Source organism: Bicyclus anynana, chromosome 21, assembly GCF_947172395.1.
Source record: "Bicyclus anynana chromosome 21, ilBicAnyn1.1, whole genome shotgun sequence".
In the NCBI taxonomy this organism is placed as follows: Eukaryota; Metazoa; Arthropoda; class Insecta; order Lepidoptera; family Nymphalidae; genus Bicyclus; species Bicyclus anynana.
Window position 1 is genome coordinate 6,189,839 of NC_069103.1, and position 19,424 is coordinate 6,209,262.

The window sequence follows — 19,424 nt, forward strand, 5'->3', positions numbered from 1 at the left end:
CTTGCTCAAGGTAATTAATCATTATTTTGTTGCGGAGTTATGTTAAAACTATGATGTATCATAAAATATTCATTGAAATCAAATTATGTCATTATCTAAAAGCTATCAAAAGTTTTTAGACAAAAATAAATATATTTTATTCAGCCTAGGGCCTTTCTCGATAATGCTAGCCACCCACCATCCAATAAGCCCACGTATTTTTTCAATTCGAAACAAACAACGACAACATTATCTTTGTAACAAAATTACAAAGACAGATAAGTAAAGAAAGTATAATATTACCTACTATTGAATAAAGAATAATTGATCCAGAGTGTCTTCACATCCGAGTCTTTACAAAAGAGATGATCCAAAATTGTGTGGAGCCCAGGATTAGTCTTTGTACCCTAGCAGAAATAAAAGAAAATATTTTTTTACCTATTCCTGATTATACAAATCTACGAATTCACTTAAATTCTTTCGAAATAATATTATTCTCTCCAAAGAAATGCAACACTAATAAGGGTAATATTGGCGGATTGATGACGTTTTCAATGCAGCAGTCGATTTGACGTTTGCTGTCACTTGTCATGTCATAGTTGCCGTAAGGGTGCCATCTTGATACAACTCAAAAACTTGGGTTTTGATTTTATTGATTTATTTTTGTTTAGTTAGATTTATTCACTTATTTAGATATTTATAAAATCCATGTATTTTTTAAATTTTAATGATACGGGGTACAAGAGTGGACCTCAAATGGACCATCTCCTTTACTCTAACTTAACGTTACAAAAGTGCTTGTACTTGAAATATTTTGATTTTGAGGTGATACATTAGCGCAAAAATATAGACAAGATTCAAAGAAGATCTAAGCAAAGTATTCCAAAGTTCCATTAATAGGAACCTGTGTGAATGAGACTCACTATAAACATTCAATACCCTGGCGTGAATGACCTGAATTGATCCCTGCTATCTGTAAAAGTATCGACCGCGTAAACTAGGACATCCGATTAGTGTGGATTCCAATGACAGAAGCAGCGTATAGTTCGTTCGTTCGTCGTTCGTTCTTTATCAAAACGACTCACTCGAGCTCGAGTCTCCTGTCAAAATGAGAGGAGTTAGGCCAATAGTCCCCCACGCTGACCCATGCCGGATTGGCAGACTTCACACACGCAGAGAATTAAGAAAATTCTCTGGTATGCAGGTTTCCTCACGATGTTTTCCGTCACCGTTTGAGGCACGTGATATTTAATTTCTTAAAATGCACACAACTGAAAAGATAAAGGTGCATGCCCCGGACCGGATTCGAACCCACACCCTCCGGAATCGGAGGCATATCCACTGGGCTATCATGGTTCCGGTTATTAAATTTGAAATATTGTACTTTTTCTCTTGCTAATTTTGTTACATGGGAATGTTAACAAATGCTTCTACGTTTCGAGAGTATTTTCGTATTTGACTCTAGCAACACCCTCATTTTCAGTCCTATTTATTTAACGAAGCCCCAGTGTGTCATACAAAAATATTATTGATCGTTAAATGTAGGACAGTTGAAGGTGTGATGACACATATCCCTGTGAATACGTGCAAGTTTCCTATTGGCGATGTTTTCCATGTATTGTTATAGATGTTTTCATTGCTTGAATAATAATTCGCGTGGGACGTTTACATAACACAATGTACGACGGTTTGCAATCAAACATAGTGTTACCGGGAGTAAAAATATGATGTGTCATATCAATATTACCTTCTATACATTCACTAGCTGACGCCGCGCGGTTTCACCCATGTGGTTCCCGTTCCCGTAAGAACACGGGGATTATATATAGCCTATAGCCTACCTCGATAAATGGGCTATCTAACATTGAAAGAATTTTCCAAATCAGACCAGTAGTTCCTGAGATTAGCGCGTTCAAACAAACAAACTCTTCAGCTTTATAATATTAGTATATATTCATATATATATATATACCCCTACCTACACCCATTAGATAATTCTGTTTTTAATAAATGAGTAACTGATAGGAAGTTTTAATTAAAATTAATTATTATTTTACTGATAATAAGTATGACCATATTTGTAATCAAAGTATACAAATCTCGCGCGCGTTATTTTTTTTCTAATCTGCCACCCGCTCTATTGCTATAGAGCTGGTGGCTGATTAAAATAAAAAAAAAATCGTATACTTACTGATAGGAATAAAGAGAGGAAAACCTTGAAAGAAGAGATTGACTAAATAAACATACATTAAATCCACAATAGAATTCAGAAACACTAAGGCCTAACTTCTCTCATTTTGTGAGGAGACTCGTGATCATCAGTGAGCCGAACATGGGTTGTTAAAACAAAAAACTCAAAGGTTTTATTGAAGCTTAGACTTATTTGATAAAAAACTAAGACCAAACGAAATCTTCAAGGCTTTGTAGCTGATCCAAGTTATAACACCGTGGACACAGATTAAGAATAATAGGCAGATGGAACGCACGGAACATGGCGGTGTCGTAGCCGCTCCAAATACAAAATTTAAAACTAATACATTCTTGAGTCAGTACGACACGAAGCGTCGTATCAGTAATTTTCAATATTATTCAAGAAAAATGGCATCTTATGTTTGAAACTTTTCACAAAAACTAAATAAATAAGATGTATGTATTTTTTTATTGGTTTATTGGTTAAGTATTGCAAACTTTTTTCATAATTTGTATTTCAAAATTTAACACTAATAAAAATTACGTAAATTAATTTAATACCTAATATTATTGATTAGGTATATTACGTAATTTTTATTTAATTTTCATTAATGTTAAATTTTTAATTAATGTTTATTAGTGTTAAATTTTGAAATACAAATTATGAAAAAAGTTTGCATATGCGGATGTCAAGGAGACGCGTGACGTTTTTATAGGTTTCACCGGCTTTACCACCCTGCCTTTGATTATTAATCAAAGCACGCTGCTTATAAAGACCCACTCAGTATGATCTTTACTCTGTGACTATGGATTAATCTTTACCAAGTTACCAACTTTGAAATTGGTCATGTATAACAAATTAATTGAACTGCACAGTTTAAGTGGTAATTTCCTGTGGCAAAATCTAATTTTAATCTCAGTTTGGTTCATTGACCGATAATTCTTTATCTGGCCGTTAAATTTTGAAAGTCAGCTTGGTGACTAATGGCGAAAGTTAAAATTGCAAAGATGACCCCTCACACCCAGTGGCGTGCATAGGGTTTTTAACTAATGTATGCACTATGACCTCAGCCTCCGATTTCGGAGGGTGTTCGAATCCGGTCCAGGCTATGCACCTCCAACTTTTCAGTTGTGTGCATTTTAAGGAATTAAATATCACGTGTCTCAAACGGTGAAGGAAAACATCGTGATGAAACCTGCATACCAGAGAATTTCCTTAATTCTCTGCGTATGTGAAATCTGCCAATCCGCATTGGGCCAGCGTGATGGACTATTGGCCTAACCCCTCTCATTCTGAGAGGAGACTTGAGCTCAGAAGTGAGCCGAATAAGGGTTGATAATGATGCACTATAAGTAAAAATTGGAAAATTCCTTGTATCCATCCATTCCATGTATGTATTCTGTGGTCCAAAATAAGTTATTTATTGAGCCTTTAGGGTTCGCAGTGCATTTTGCATCCATCAAGTGCAAACCACTGCTCGGAAGAGGTTTTGATGCAGTTGAACTGTCTCTTCCTTCTTTCACTTGGTATGCATAAAGATTTTTACATTTATATTTTTTTCATTAAAGTTATCATATATTGATTCTCGATTTTGCCAATATCAATATCGAGTAATTAATAAGTAAATAAAAATATTAATGTCAACATTATAAGACACGAAACAGTAATAACAGACATTATCATCTTAATATATTAGCATTCAGAATATCGGGTTCTAATTTATACAAATAATTCTATTTCTGTTAAGGCAAATATGCACTTAGCTGACGTCAATGGAACAAGTACAAGTAACCAGCGGTTCCGTTGACTGGTCGGAACAAAGATTTTCTACTATGTATTAGATATGTTACGAGCCTACAAAATCAACGCAAATAATGATCCGAATTTAGCTGTTTCACTGAGCGTATACATGCACAATCTATGAGTTTACTTACATTATATACTTATGTGTTTATAGTTTTTACCCAACTGCGTAAGAAGGAGGGTAGTGCTTTTTAAGCGTATGTGTGTGTGTATGTATGTCTTTGGCACGCTCTACAGTTCAAACGGTTTGACAGATTTTGACATTTGACATGTCATGGAGTTCGTCAAAATTGTGGTTGGGATATAGATGGCTGACAAAAAAGCGGGCGGTGGGGGGGGAAAGCTGGGCTACAATATGCATATAAAATTCTAACTCGATTCTTTATGGCGCTGCAGACGGGGAAAACAATACTATCTTACCTACGGGCAAAGAAAAATCTGCCAATTGTACATTACTTTTTAAGTTAATTTCTTGCCTGTTATTATTCTTTTTAGTGTACAATACATAACAGAACTACATAATATTATGTTTTTCACGCATGTGGCACCATAAAGTATTTAGTTAGATAGGTACTTGTTTTTCTCTTTTCAGTATAATTAGACAATATTTAGTGTTATATTTTGTTTAAATAACTTTCGTTGTTTACAATGCGACTAAATGAAATTAAGACCATTAGCCACTGTTGTCAGCTTCAGTCCCGACTCGCTAGTGACATATCTGTTGTATAAAATCTTTGGGTCGGAACACTGAACGCAACGGTCGAGGTCAAGGTTCGTTTACCAGACTAAAGAAATACGCCAATGGAAGAATTCATCTCTTTTACACTTACCGTGAAATTTGTACGAGTAATCGAGATAGAGATAATATTAACGACAATAGTTGAGGCAGTTGGGGCGTTTGAAAAACGACCGTTGATGATTCATTTAACAATTTCAAATAAGGCGAACTTGAATGTAGCAGAAGCTTCTAGTGGGATGATAATTTCGACCTTGAGTTTAGTGTATTAAAGTTTAGTTTACAATGTCAGTAATCGTGTTTAAATTTTGTTATTAAGTTTAATTAACTAGTGCAACACAGTGGCTGTTTCAATAACATTACTTTTGTTGCGTTGATTTTTATAAAACCAATTGTGTGTAACATCCTGTCCTGTCTAGTCTAGTTTATGTTTATTAATATCGGTACTAATTATTTCTTAGAAAAAAAAAAAACCCGCCCTATAGATTCATCATTATCATCATTATCAACCCATAATCGGCTCACTGCTGAGCTCGAGTCTCCTCTCAGAATGAGAGGGGTTAGGCCAGTAGTCTACCACGCGGGCCCGATGCTTCACACACGCAGAGAATTAAGGATTTTCTCTGGTGTGCAGGATTCCTCACGATGTTTTCCTTCGCCGTTTGAGATACGTGATATTTAATTTCTTAAAATGCACACAACTGAAAAGTTTGAGGTACATGCCATTCTACAGATTACAACACATTAAAATTAATTAATTTAATCTAACATAATAGCTACGAAGATCAGCAGGCTGATTCGCTATCTTTGACGTATGCTAGTACATACACGAAATTGAGATTCTATGTAACAAATGTCATCCGGTGCCTACTGGTGCATAAAGTATGTAGTCTGTAGATGACATTTTGTCAATTGATTGAATGTTTATTTTATTAGGTAGATAATAAAGACAAAAATAGTGAATAGGCTAGCAGATAAGAAATTTATTGTGAAACTAAAAATATATTCTAAAAATTCAAATTATTTTTATGATACCTAAATAAAATCTCTGTTTTCATAGAATAGAAAAACAAATCAACAGAATTTGATCCAGAAACTAAAAAATTGTGACGAATATTTTTTAATTAATTATATTTATTTACCCAGATATTTGTTACGTACCTTGGTATCTACTTATTTGTGAGATTGAGTAAAATATATAAATAAGAATTAGAACTAGTTACTTTCTGATGTTTGGAACTTAACCAGGTAGGTAGGTAAGTTATTTTCAAGCAAACAGTAATTTTAAGTGAATAAGTTAAAAGTTATTCTTTAGTCGTTCAAGGTTTAGGTGACCCAGTTATGTCTTAGATTTATCAAGCCACTTATTATGTAGATAACAAAGTTTTGTGTTTTGGCAAAGGCCTGACTACACCGCAATATTTATGTATTTGTAAAAGTAAATTAAATGTATCTTTAAACTTAGTATTTATTATGTTTGAAGAAACATTTAATCTATACTAATATAATAAAGCTGAAGAGTTTGTTTGTTTGATTGAACGCGCTAATTTCAGGAACTACTGGTCCGATTTGAAAAATTCTTTCAATGTTAGATAGCCCATTTATCGAGGAAGGCTATAATCTATATATTATCCCCGTATTCCTACGAGAACGGAAACCACGCGAGTGAAACCGCGCGGCGTCAGCTAGTTTACTTATAAAGGACCATCAAATAATCTTTCTCAAATGTAAGATAGACTATTAGATTCGTTGGATTAATCGCTTAAGTTATATTATGATATGAAATAGATCCAGCCCCTCTAGCCAAGTGGCATGTCGTTTCTCTTCGATCGCTATCGCTTCGAAAACTATAAAAATGTATGGGAATGACATTTGCTATCGACAGGTCACGTGATCAAAATCTGTCATTCCCATACATTTTTCTAGTTTTCGAAGCGTTAGCGATCGTAGAAAGAGAATCGACGTGTCACTTGGCTGGGTAGTTTACTCGTAGTAGTTAGGCACTTGACTACATCGCATTATTTGTGTAAGTATTAAGTTTTAAGATACATTTACTATTAAAGGTTCGTCCAATTTATCAAATGTAAGATAGAATATTCGATTTCACGACTGGATTGAATTTTAAAAATTCTTGAATCACATTAAATTTCGTTTTTTTTATGATTTATGAACAATTTTTTTAAAAGTCTAAAAATCAAGAACTTTTTACACAAACTCTCAATCCCATATTTCACCCCCTTTTTATTTTATTTTCGTAATAAAAATTACGTATTCTGTAACCTTCTTCGTATTATGGTCTTAAACTGTGCCAATGAAACTTCATTTGCATTTATTCAGTAGTTACAGCGTGATGCCCGATTAACAAAAAATACGGACAGACAGACAAACAGGCAAAAAATCGAAAAAAATATTTTTGGCTTCAGTATCGCCTGCATCGTGAACTAAAATTAAAACTATAAAGACAGAAGTTGCACACTCAATGAAAACATACCAAAAGCGTATTCGTAAACATCCAAATCAACTTGCAAGGAACCTAATGATGAAGAAACCTGGTACAACTTTCAAAAGGCTCAAGAGACCGAGAACAACAAGATGTCACGAAATAGACACTACATTATTATATTTGGGCAAATCACTGGATTTCGCACCAAACACCTTATTTCAAATACTTAAAATCCCGCTGAATGTCTCACGACAGATTGCAGGAATAATGAGAGACTAAATAAAAAAAAAAAAAAAGTATCGATTGATGAGGATGATGATAATCGATTGTTTAATGCCCTCGAACAAAAATTTTCAAAATATCTTCTATGTACAGAATTTGACCTGTTACAGTTTTATTATAAGTATAGAAAGTTTGACGGCCTCCGTGGCGCAGTGGCATGCGTGATGCGCGGTAGAATTACAAAACGGAGGTCCTAAGTTCGATCCCCGGCAGGACCGATTGAGATTTTTCTTAATTGGTCCAGGTCTGGCTGGTTCGGCCGCGGTTAGTTACCACCCTACCGACAAAGACGTACCGCCAAGCGATTTAGCGTTCCGGTACGATGTCGTGTAGAAACCAAAAGGGGTGTGGATTTTCATCCTTCTCCTAACAAATTAGCCCGCTTCCATCTGAGATTGCATCATCACTTACCATCAGGTGAGATTGTAGTCAAGGGCTTGCAATTTGTAAATAATAATAAAAAAAAAGATATAGATAGATGATAAATCATTCCTAGTGAACTACCGCCTACTACTATTAAAATAAGCAGATGTTTCCGACTGATGGTTTTATTCTAAAAAACGGTCTATCTAGAATCCCAAGGTGCTGAATGTGGTGAATGGCGACCCCGCACCGGAAAGCGCAGTGTTTGGCGACCCCCCACTAGGTGGACCGAGGATATCAAGCGGGTTGCAGGGAGCCGATGGGTGCTGGCGGCTCGAGATCGTTGTGCTTGGAGGTCCATGCAAGAGGCATATGTCCAGCACTGGACGTCTATCGGCTGATAAGGAGGAAGGTCTAGTATATACTAAACTTGCTTACATAAGTTGTTTACTTCGTTTGACCAAAATCTAGTTCCCAACAATGCGGTTAATCAGGTGACTTGTCGTTCTGAATAGTTGAGGAAGGAAACACCGTCGATTTATTGTGAAGGCGGCTGGCCAAGTTGCGATACCGGTGCATTTAGCTTGTTATTTAGTGTTATTTACTTAACATTATGTATCACTAGCGGACGCCCGCGACTTCGTCCGTGTGGAATTCAGTTAAAAATTTTATGTTATGCAGGTTTCCTCACGATATTTTCCTTCACCGTTTGAGACACGTGATATTTGATTTTTTAAAATGCTCTGCACACTAACATTTTTTGAATATTAACCCCAACTTAATACAGTAATCAATACTGTAACTGTTGTGAGTCGAAATACTTAAGCAAGGATTTAGAACATCACACTAATATTATAAATGCTAAAGTTTGTGTGTGTGTAAGTGTTTATGTTTGTTTGTTCCTTCTTTACGCAGTTGCTACTGAAGCGATTTGGCTTTTGATTTAAAGTCTATTTCCATTAGAGTAAACTCTAGATTAACACATAGGCTACATTCATCCCGGAAAAATCCATGGTTCCCGAGGGATTTGTGAAATACTAAATTCCACGCAGACGAACTCGCGGGCGTCCGCTAGTAAATCATAAATCATATGAAAAAAGGAAATATAATGGGTGGGATTCAAGAGTTTTTAAAATTCAACCCCAAAAGTGCTGAAATAGGGGTTGAACGTTTAAATTGATTTCCACGCGGACGAAGTCGCGGGCGTCCTCTAGTACCTACCTATCTACAATCTAAATGCAGGAAGGCTATGCAGTTGTTTGCATTCCGATCGATTTTTCAGCTTCCCGCATCCTGTTCGTGAATACCGTGATTGAATAGGGTGGTAGGTATCTAGACCTAAGTAGGTACCTGTTTTCCAGCTTAGAACTAACTTTAAACTATTTCTAAGCATTTTAATTCTTAAATAAGTTAGGTAACTATCCACTTAATTAATTAAAAAATAAAGGCCTAAAAATCCAATTCGAGTTTACCTAAATAAAGGAGGATTTTCAGAATCACTAAGCTTTAAAATTATTTTTCTTGGTTTTTTTTTATTCAAAGAAATTATCTACGTAGGTAGTACCTACCTTAAGTAATTTATAGTTTAGCTGTCTAAAGGGAAATAACTTTAATACCCAATATGAACAGCTATGAAAATCACTGAAAATGTGGAAAAATTATCGCTGAATGAAATAAGAATTTTTCATTCAGCATTTTTTTTTTTTTTTTTTTGTTGGTACGAATGACCAAAATCTATTTACTTATTTATTTACATAAATTACCTATTTATTTTCATAATCAAAAAACACAGGTAGATATAGGTATGTGATTTTGCAAATTCTGTTTTATTTATTATTAATATTGTTCTTTATCTAAGCCCTCATATGGATCAGCTTATCTAATAAATTGTAAACATTTTCCATCAATGATAATAATAACAATGGCATTCCATACTGTACCTGCATCTGAAGAAGTCTCGAACCTCCGTTCTTCTCCATCTTCGCTCACGATATCACTTAAATTTTGGAAGACAAGGCAACACTATAAAATATTAAAAATAAGTAAACAGTCTTAACAAATATTTTTAGTAAACATTACACGCGATTTTTATCAATAAAACAACACATATTTCACAAAATTTGACACAAAACATTTGGACTTGACTAATCAATTTTACCGCGATGACTGTATTCGAATTTGGAATGTTTACGGATGTATTTTTTTTTTTAATTTCGCTAGCGCAAGGCCTGCAGCCGTACAGCCGTTATGAATGAGATCGGTGTAGCGATTAAACAAGCTAGGTCGCCAGGAGACTCGACGCGCCGCTGGGGCGAATCACCGAGAGATGGCGGGGCCTGCATTACTTCGCAATGAGTAATCCTTTAGCAGTTAGCTATATCACACTTATCTAAGTTTCAAGCTTACGACAACCTATAAAGCCTCATTGTTACATTACGTTCCTAACACGAATTACTTTATCGTAAATTATTTCGTGTGTCCTACATAGATTACAAGATACATCATTTCCCTTCGTACATGGTAGACACGCTCTCATGCATGGAGTTTATACTATGGAAAAAAGCTGATTACGCGATAGTATGCAGTGATAATAATACGTGCATCAGCCTTCAAGGATTCCTTGTAGTTTGTGTTTCCCATATTTAAGACATAATATCATCATCAATATCAACCCATATTCGGATCACTGGTGAGCACGACTCTCTTCTCAGAATGAGAGGGGTTAAGCCATAGTCCACCATGCTAGCGAAATGCAGATTGACCGACTTTACGCACGTAGAGAAGAGAATTAAGACAATTTTTCACTTTTTACATAGAAAGTATTACAGGTACCTTTGATGTAAAGAAATTTAATTTCACAAAGTCGTTTTCCGCCATCGGTACTGATATCTTTTGAACTACGCAACGGATTTTAATGCGGTTTTCATTATTAGATAGAGTGATTCAAGAGAAAAGTTTATACGCATAGTTTAACATTGTTATCACGGACAAAGTTGTGGGCTTTCGCAAGTTAACTATAAAAGGTTGCGATGTTATTTAATGAATAAAACGTTCCATGTGCTAGGAGGTAGTGCGAAATAAAACACAAACTCACACCGTATTGGCGTTTATTTTACAAAAGTTACATACAAACATTCATATTTTATGAGATCAGATGAACGTATCAGTAATCGTTTGACGTACGAACACACGATGCGAATCGACGAAAAGTTCGCATTGACAACGCGTTCCCGACTTACACGTAACTATAGCCTACGTCTATAGCAATTACTACTTAACAGACATGCCAACTTCAGCCAAATTAGATCCGTAGACAACACACGGATTTACGTGTTGTTAGTGAGATTGGAACGGTCATCCTGCTCATTGATGTTGGCACATCTGTAGGTGGCTTTATTTGTCATTACGTAGGTAAAAACTCAATACACTCGCTATGAATAATTTCTTTCTCGCTCTTTAAAATAGTTATAGGCACATTTTAATAAAAATTAACTAAATGGTAATTAATTGCTATGTATACAGTATTTTGATATTGATTGTAATTTAGTAATTAAATAATATTCATTGAATAAATAAATAATAATAAGTACAGTTAATACATTAATGTCATCTGAACTTAATTTCGGTCATGGCGGTCATTTTCAAAATGAAGATTGTCAGTTAAAGTAAGTGTCGCATAGTGACGTATTATCTATCCGGGCTACAGAACTTTTGCACTGTAGCATGGTACAGGTGACAGTTGCCTTACGACGTTCATAATACGTAATATTATCGTAAATCGCGACACACTTTCAAGAGTGAAATGAACTGTCACCCGCACAGCACACTAACTGTAGTTATAAATGCGCAGTGTTAACTGTACAGTTTCATCTAATCGAACTTTAAAACAAAATCATTAGAAAAAACTGTACTATTAAACTGAACAGTTCGACTGTACAGTTAAAACTGAACGTTTGTAGCTCGCATAATACGTCTATGGGGTCGCTGCATACGCAACAGGGTTACGACGTGGACGGACCGAGACGGGAAGTTGTGTTTTAAAACCCTTCCATGCCGTCGATGTATAACGTGCCACTTCAATGTATAAAATTACGCGTATTTTGTATGAAACGAAAAAGACGAATACATACTTTACTGCGCAAAATATAAAACATAAAAAATTAAAATTAAAAAAAAAACGATATTCCTTTCCAAAAAATTCACATCCCGTCCCGTCCGAGAAAAACACGTCGTATGAAGCGAACTTTAGATGAGAATCTCGCATTCATCTTTGCTCATTTTCCACCCTGACGCGTCCGATATAATAATATGAGAATTTATTAGCATTTTACTATTAAGTATTTTTATTTCATATTTGGAATACATAGCTACTTATTATTTTTTATCTAAACTGACAGAAATGCAGGAAAATGATTATTATTAAACTTATCACAAGTGAATATATTTAATAAAACATTACAGAAAAATAAATTAAAAAGCCACTTAATAAAGTTACACATTTTTAACCACCTATAAATGAAAACATGTTTATAAGGTGTTACAATTCTAGAATAAATTAAAAGTGCCTTTTACAAAAATATATTTTCCAACGAATCCAGCGTCTAGATTTATTTATTGCTTACTAATATTAATATAATAATAATTATTATTTACTGGTATTATGTATAAACACAATTTTACACATAACAATTATTGAAAAGGAAAATTTTAAATAGGTAAAATATCCAATGAATACGTGAACGTCAAATAAGGTCATAATGGTTCGGATATTATTACATCAATTTACCTTCCCATTTGCATTATATTTAGATTTTAGCCTGAAATGAAAAACCATTGGACGTTGGTGGGTTACGAGGTGTCGGAATGGTCAAGTCTGGTAAGCATAACGTTAGGTGGCCAACGACTATGCGACAAGTCTTGGTTCTTTTACCCGAGGGAAATGAAAAACCGTTGGACGTTGGATTTTGTTTGGTTGGTTGTTGAAATAGTTAAGCTTGAGCATATCCGTTCCTATAAACAATACAGAAACGCGGGATTTCGAATGCCCTACAAAAGATGACTGTCCGTTGGATATTCAAGTCATAGTAATTGTGTTATCCCATTTTTCACTAAATTCCAAAGAGTATCTATGGTCGGCTGTATGTATCTTTTTTTAATTTAATATCTTTAGACCATTTTGACAAAAAAAAAAAAAATGAAATTAAGTAAAAAGTACAACAAGAACACGAGATTTATAATAAACACATTGAAGTGATCTTCGCGTTTTCTAATTTTAAAACACATCTAGTATTAATCTAGAATATTCATAATAATTAATTAGGTACACAATTTGCTACTACATATAGGTAATCTATCGCATTGTAAGACATTTTTTATCTTATCCAGATAAGGGCTATTTCATTTTTTCAAAAAGTAAGGAACCAAAAGTCGATTTCCTTACTTTCTTAGTTTTTTTTTTATTTAAAGAAAAGTTTTGACTGCGATGCCAACTGCATGATGTCAGCCACTGACGATCAAGTCTGTGTTGGTTGTGTGTTGGTCGCCGGTCATGCCGATCGCGACCAACACACGATCAGTTTTATCGGTCGTCAAGCCGTTAGCGCTGCAGGCATGTGAGATTACTAATTGATCATCAGTGGCTGACTTGACGATGCAGTCTGAGACGAGACGGGCACGCTTTGAACCACGGAGTTCGTGCTCGGAACAGTCAGATATCCCTGATTGATATTTACGCGCCGCAATACGTACTTTTTGCTAATAAGTACAACAAGGCATTGACTATTACTACGACCAGAGTAGACCTCAGCAAATATAGCTGGGAATCAAACCGAAGACGTAGAAGTATGCCAGTCAGGTGCAGTCAGTATCGTGTCGTCGTTATCAGTTGACCAGATAAGCGAATTGCACAAAGAAAATTCATTCGTTACTTTGAAATAATTTTCTTTGTGTAATTTGTGCCTTACTAGGGTTTGTTTTTGTACTACGTAAGCGGATATTTTGGAATTTCTCCTAATTGTCTATGCCTGAATGCCTCCTTAAAAAAACAAACAGTTTTGTTTGTTTTCTAATGGACACATGAACAGAATTTCAAAATTCTAAAGACAAAACAAAGTAACGCCAAAACGATGAACAGTACATTTTGCTTGCACTGTAAAGTTGTAGCGTTGTGACATCGTTCGTTTCCATGGCTTCGTTGCTAGTGACATTTTGATTTTGGCAATTTTGGCATCTTAAAGACATAAAGTTAAAATTCTAATAAGACGTCTTATAGACGAATACTTCGTCGACCAGTGTAAAATAGTGGAATCGCGCCACTGACATCATAGATTAGCTCTGTACATGTCCTAATTTAACACTAATTTCGTCTATCTCATAGTGTATTTAAGTGCTGCCCCAAAATGTGCAGCTAGGCCATTAGGCTTGCAATATTTTAAAGTTGTAAGTGGTATTAACATGACGAGTTTCCCACAACCTTTATTTACCTAAGTGAGCGACTTCCCATACGCTATTTTCCCATCCATTCATTTTGTGACTCATCCTTAATTATATATGGATAGGGTTATTAAAAATTTATATATTATTATTAGAACTTTTGATCTTGGTCTTAATTGCGAGACAAATTTGCACGCACCCGGAGTTTCGTTTTGAAATTGTAAATTGGCAATTAAATTATATTACTGAAGTTTATTAGGACCATATACAACAAATGAGTTTTTTGGTAAGGTTTAGACAAATTTACTGAATTTCATTCAATTTGCCTGTCATGAGTTTTATAACTCTAATTAGTCTAGATCAATCTATACTAATTATAATAATTATAGTGTTTATACCCTTGCTTTAGAATTTGTTTTCATTTCTAATTTTTGTATGCTAGCAACTGATCGAGATTTGGCCGCGATACCAACACACGATCAGTTTATCGACTGTCAAGCCGTTAGCGCTGCAAGCATGTGAGATTACTTGATCATCAGTGGCTGACATTAGTTTATCGGATCGAGGGTTGCTAGCATTATTTATTGCGTTACTTTTAAGTTACCTTATTTTATTGATAAGTTCGGAGTTATGGGTAATCAAAAAATGTCTTGCAATGCACCGCAAAACTCTCCGCAGGACCAGGGCTTCAAAATGCGGGTACCGTGCCTAGGATTTACACAACACAGGTATTAGGTAGGTATAATAACTTTAGGCAGTCTTTGGGTAGGTCGGAAGATTTTAGCGACTAGGTATAATTTATATTTTCGACAATAATATTGTACTAATACCACGCATATACCAATTGTGACCAATTGGTCCGGAGACATCTTAAAACATTTCAAGACACATCTTACGACCTCCAAATTTCTACGAGTACTTTGACTACTTTCGAATTTATCCATACAATTCATACAATCACTACTCCATTAGCTCTTTCACATTACCCATCGTACCTATTATTTCATACAATTTTTATTAAGTCAGTCATTGACGGTCAATTATTCTCACGTTTCTGCAGCTCAAACGGCAGCGAAGACGTTTCATAAGTCGAGCCGTCATGCACGCAGCGTCCAATTCACGATCAGTTATAGTTGTGCTGCAGAAACGTGAGAATAATTGATCGTCAATGGCGAGCATTATCAACTTGAAATTTTTAAGAGTTCCATCGCTTAGTAGTGGCAATTCTTTATATTCGTCTACCGACCACAGTCTAACAACTAACACCGATTCACTTACATCTATAACTATCACGTTAATATGCCTTTAAATTTTCAATGTTAATTGGTGTCATTGGGGTCTAAGCGAATTTACTTAATTTCTATGTTTTTTTTAACATAACATAAAACATTTTGATCTTATTTTGTTTTTTTTTTGTGCGATTGTATAAAATACCCTGAATTGATACAAGTAAAATTTTTCAAAAATTTTTTGGACAATTTAAAAAGGGTGTAAAGTAAATGGATTTATTAGAAAGGGTAAAAGTTGTCAAGATATTTTTAATGAGATTCATAATCATTTATACCAATCAATAAACAACAAAAAAGATGATTAGGAATTTAATCGGATCAACCGACAAACAAACTATTCCTGTGCTTTTAATTTTTTTTTAATTCTATGTCTATCTTTACGAAAAAATGGTCTACGTGTTATGGTCATAGGATAGAATACGAATCTAAATTTTAATGGCTACACACATCTTTTCTATGACAAACACAGTTACGTCTAAAGAACATGCAACTAGTACAAGCATTATCCCTTGAGCCACTTTAATATTCTGAACATTATTTCTCTAATATTAATAATTAATTATTATTGTTTCGTAAAATGCAGAAATACAAAAGTCATAAGATATCCTTTTGGATGTAGGTTTTTAATTGGCACATTTGTAAAATTCCTTGGTGTCTCGTGACCAGCACAGATTATTTCACATAATACTTGAGCAACAGCAGCATAATTGCGTTATCCTTGAGGACCATTTTCCTGCAACTATTGTATCTTCACTTCCATAAAGAAACAATTATCTCAAAATATTTCTTTTACACAAACAATTTCAAATATGCAACTCGATTTATTTCCGCCATACTTTTATGTCACAGAGCAAATCATATCAGTATACTCAAATCGAAAGTTACATCATGAAATCGCCGCAGTCGACTCCGAAGTCCCAGTCGTCAGAGGTGGTGGCAGTGTCGTCGTATTCGGCGAGGGCTTGTTCGTATGCTGATGCTTCGTAGGCTGTGACGCCGTCGAGCATGGAGCAAGCTTGAGAGACGTTGGTGTGGTGCATAATTGGCATTGCGTGTAGTGCAAAGTCTTCACCCTCTTGAGACCATGTCAGACCTGAAATGCAGTACATTCAAAATTACTAATATAGTCCCCGAACATTGTTAAAAATTAGGCGCAATACTCTGTTTTTCACAAATTCCGCGGGAACCAATATTTTTTTCGGGATAGTAGCCTATATGTTGATCTTCTATCTTCCAGTGAAAGGCCCATTAAAATCGGTTTAGCCCGGACAAATAGAAAGACAGACAGTCAAAAATTAAATATTTTATATTTTTTTTAGTATCGTGTAAATAGATGCACTTGAAAAACACAGTTATGAGAGACACTTTAATTTGATGATAAAATACAATGGAAAAATATATTATATGGTACGAATATAATATTACATAATTGTTATACTGTTACTAAGTTATTCTTTATTTAGTTTTCTTGGCAGTAGTCAGTAATAAATACTGTATCGAGTGTATATTACTCGAGCCAAATTGGGAGATGAGTGTTTACTAACAACGCCTTGTTTGGCAACTCAGATTGTTTTACATATTTTGTGAAAATATTCTATGAATATTAGGCAATATACATTTTCTAGTAAATATGTAGGTACCGCTAAAGATAGTAATAATAAGGTCCATAAGGTGGCATAGCGTGCCTTGAAGGGGCCCTGTATCACAGAAAACATGTATGTAACCTACTCGTACAAGTAAAAATAAATAAATAAAATAGCCTTTTATTTTGACTCTACTCTACTCTACTTGTACTCGTACAAGTACCTGTACCAAAATTCATTCATTCACGCATTTCTATGAGTGATCGAATCCGCAGCCGAACCAAAGTCACTGACATACCTCAGTGAGTCGCGAAGCTGAAGTGGTAATGGGCATTCCACATAGTTCGAAGAGCCGATGGACGTTGGGGTCCCAGGTGCTAGGGTGACCCCGCACCGGAAAGCGCAGTGTTGGTCGACCCCCCCACTAGGTGGACCGAGGACATCAAGCGGATTGCAGGAAACCGCTGGGTGCTGGCGGTTCGAAACCGTTGTGTTTAGAGGTCTATGCAGGAGGCCTATTTCCAGCTGTGGACGTCCATCATTATCATCTATGATAATGATGATGATGATGGTGATGATATCAGCTCGGATATTATCTACAAGCCTGAGAACTCTCTACGTATGTGAAGTCATTGGGTCAGTGTGGTGGACTATTAGCCTAACATCTCATTCTGAGAAGAATCAAGAGCCGAAATGGGTTGCTAATGATGATGATGATGCAGTATCAAGTAAAGAACACTTACGTCCACTCCAGACGCCGTTGGGTAGGGTGACCCATCCCCAGCCTTGTCCCCAGGACAGCTCGTGGTCGAGCTGCCCCGCAAGCGGCACCTGCCGCTTGATGACCGCCACCAGGCCGCGCCCGTCCAGAGCGCCGACAGTGTTGAGAGATGACCGCGTGTACATTTCTGACGACGTTGTCGCTGCAAACAAGATGAGTTTTGTTTTAATAACTTGTAAGTAGATTTTTTTTCGAAATGAAAATAATACTCATGCATCGTCAAATCGGATAGTCCTGGACTTCTACCGGCTAAAAAAGTCCCTCCTGCCCTTGTGGCCTGCCACCAGAGCTCCAGTCTATATCGCCGTGATGTGATTTGTTTCTTTCGTCCTTATCTTTGCTCTTTATTAATGCTAGTTATTAATAAAGCGCAAAGATAAGGACGCCCGCGACTTCGTCCGCGTGAAAATCGATTTAAACTGTAATTAAGTATTAAGTTATTTCTGCATATCGTCTCCAAAGAGTAAAAAAATCTTTTGTAGGTTTGGGTGTACTCTTCTATAACAAGATTCCCAAGACTGTAATGTACCTGCCAATACATAGCTTTAAGCAATGTGTTAAAAAATTTACTTAGTCGAGGTTACTACACCATTGATGAGTTCCTTAATGATAAAGATGCTTGGAGGCCATTGGATCAGCTTCCACCTTCACACGGGAAGTTTTCATTGTCTGTGTGTTACGCTTTAACAACTCAACCGCTCATCCTATTGTTTTGCTTACACGTGTTACACAGAAAATAATTTTGGGTACTTTTAACTGGAAAATAAGTAGGTACCTAATACCTATTGATTGCAAAGATAGCATAAAAATTTCTTAACGCGAGTGAAGCTCCCTGAAATCTCGCTTTGCAACGGAAACTAATAAGTCCTTTTCCAAGTTTCTATTTCTAGGCGTGAAAATGAAACACTGAAAGACTGAATTACATTCACATTTATAATATTAGTATGGATCTTTGCCAGCGTCATTTTTATACGGCTGAAGAATACACAATCAGCTCGAATATTATCTACGAATTACTTCGTCGTGCGGATGGAAAATCTTTGGCCATACATAATACATAATAGTGGCTAGATAATAAATGGGGCCATCTGGACATTGTTGGCATTGTGGCACTAGCCATGTGTTGCTAAGCTCATATAAGATTAACTCTACGAGTCTTTCGAGATTTCTTATCCTTATTAGGGTTCCGTAGTCAACTAGAAAGAGACGTGCCCTAGTCGATATGACCTCGGCCTTTGATTCGGAGGGCGTAGGTTCGAATCTGGTCAGGGGCATGCACCTTTAACTTTTCAGTTATGTGCATTTTAAGAAATTAAATAACACGTTTCTAAAACAGTGATGGAAAAATCTTGAGAAAACCTGAGAATTTTCTTAATTCTCTAGGTGTGTGAAGTCTGCCAATCCGCACTGGGCTAGCGTGGTGGACTGCAAGCCAAACCTCTTTCATTCTGAGAGGAGACTCGTGGTTTGTTTGATTGAACGCGCTAATCTCAGGAAATACTGGTCCGATTTGAAAAATTGTTGTATAGCCCATTTATCGAG

At 35.7% G+C, this 19,424-nt stretch overlaps 2 protein-coding genes across 4 annotated transcripts in view; both read right to left on the reverse strand.

Annotated features, from left to right (window-relative positions):
• LOC112056956 (zinc finger C2HC domain-containing protein 1C) overlaps positions 1 to 10,076 on the reverse strand; it is a 32,792-nt gene extending 22,716 nt beyond the window's left edge. For all 3 annotated transcript variants that reach the window (XM_052888117.1, XM_052888118.1, XM_024097443.2), the window contains exon 1: positions 9,738 to 10,076. In XM_052888117.1, coding sequence (XP_052744077.1) covers positions 9,738 to 9,776 — 39 coding nt within the window. In that variant the 5' untranslated portion in view covers positions 9,777 to 10,076. The remainder of the gene's footprint in view (positions 1 to 9,737) is intronic.
• An 811-nt stretch (positions 10,077 to 10,887) lies between these two features.
• The window catches only part of LOC112056965 (uncharacterized), an 83,260-nt gene continuing 74,723 nt past the window's right edge, over positions 10,888 to 19,424 (reverse strand). Inside the window, exons 8-9 of the mRNA XM_024097453.2 lie at positions 17,845 to 18,024; positions 10,888 to 16,611 (exon numbers count right to left, since the gene is read on the reverse strand). Of these exons, the coding sequence (XP_023953221.1) occupies positions 16,400 to 16,611; positions 17,845 to 18,024 (392 nt within the window). The 3' untranslated portion in view covers positions 10,888 to 16,399. The remainder of the gene's footprint in view (positions 16,612 to 17,844; positions 18,025 to 19,424) is intronic.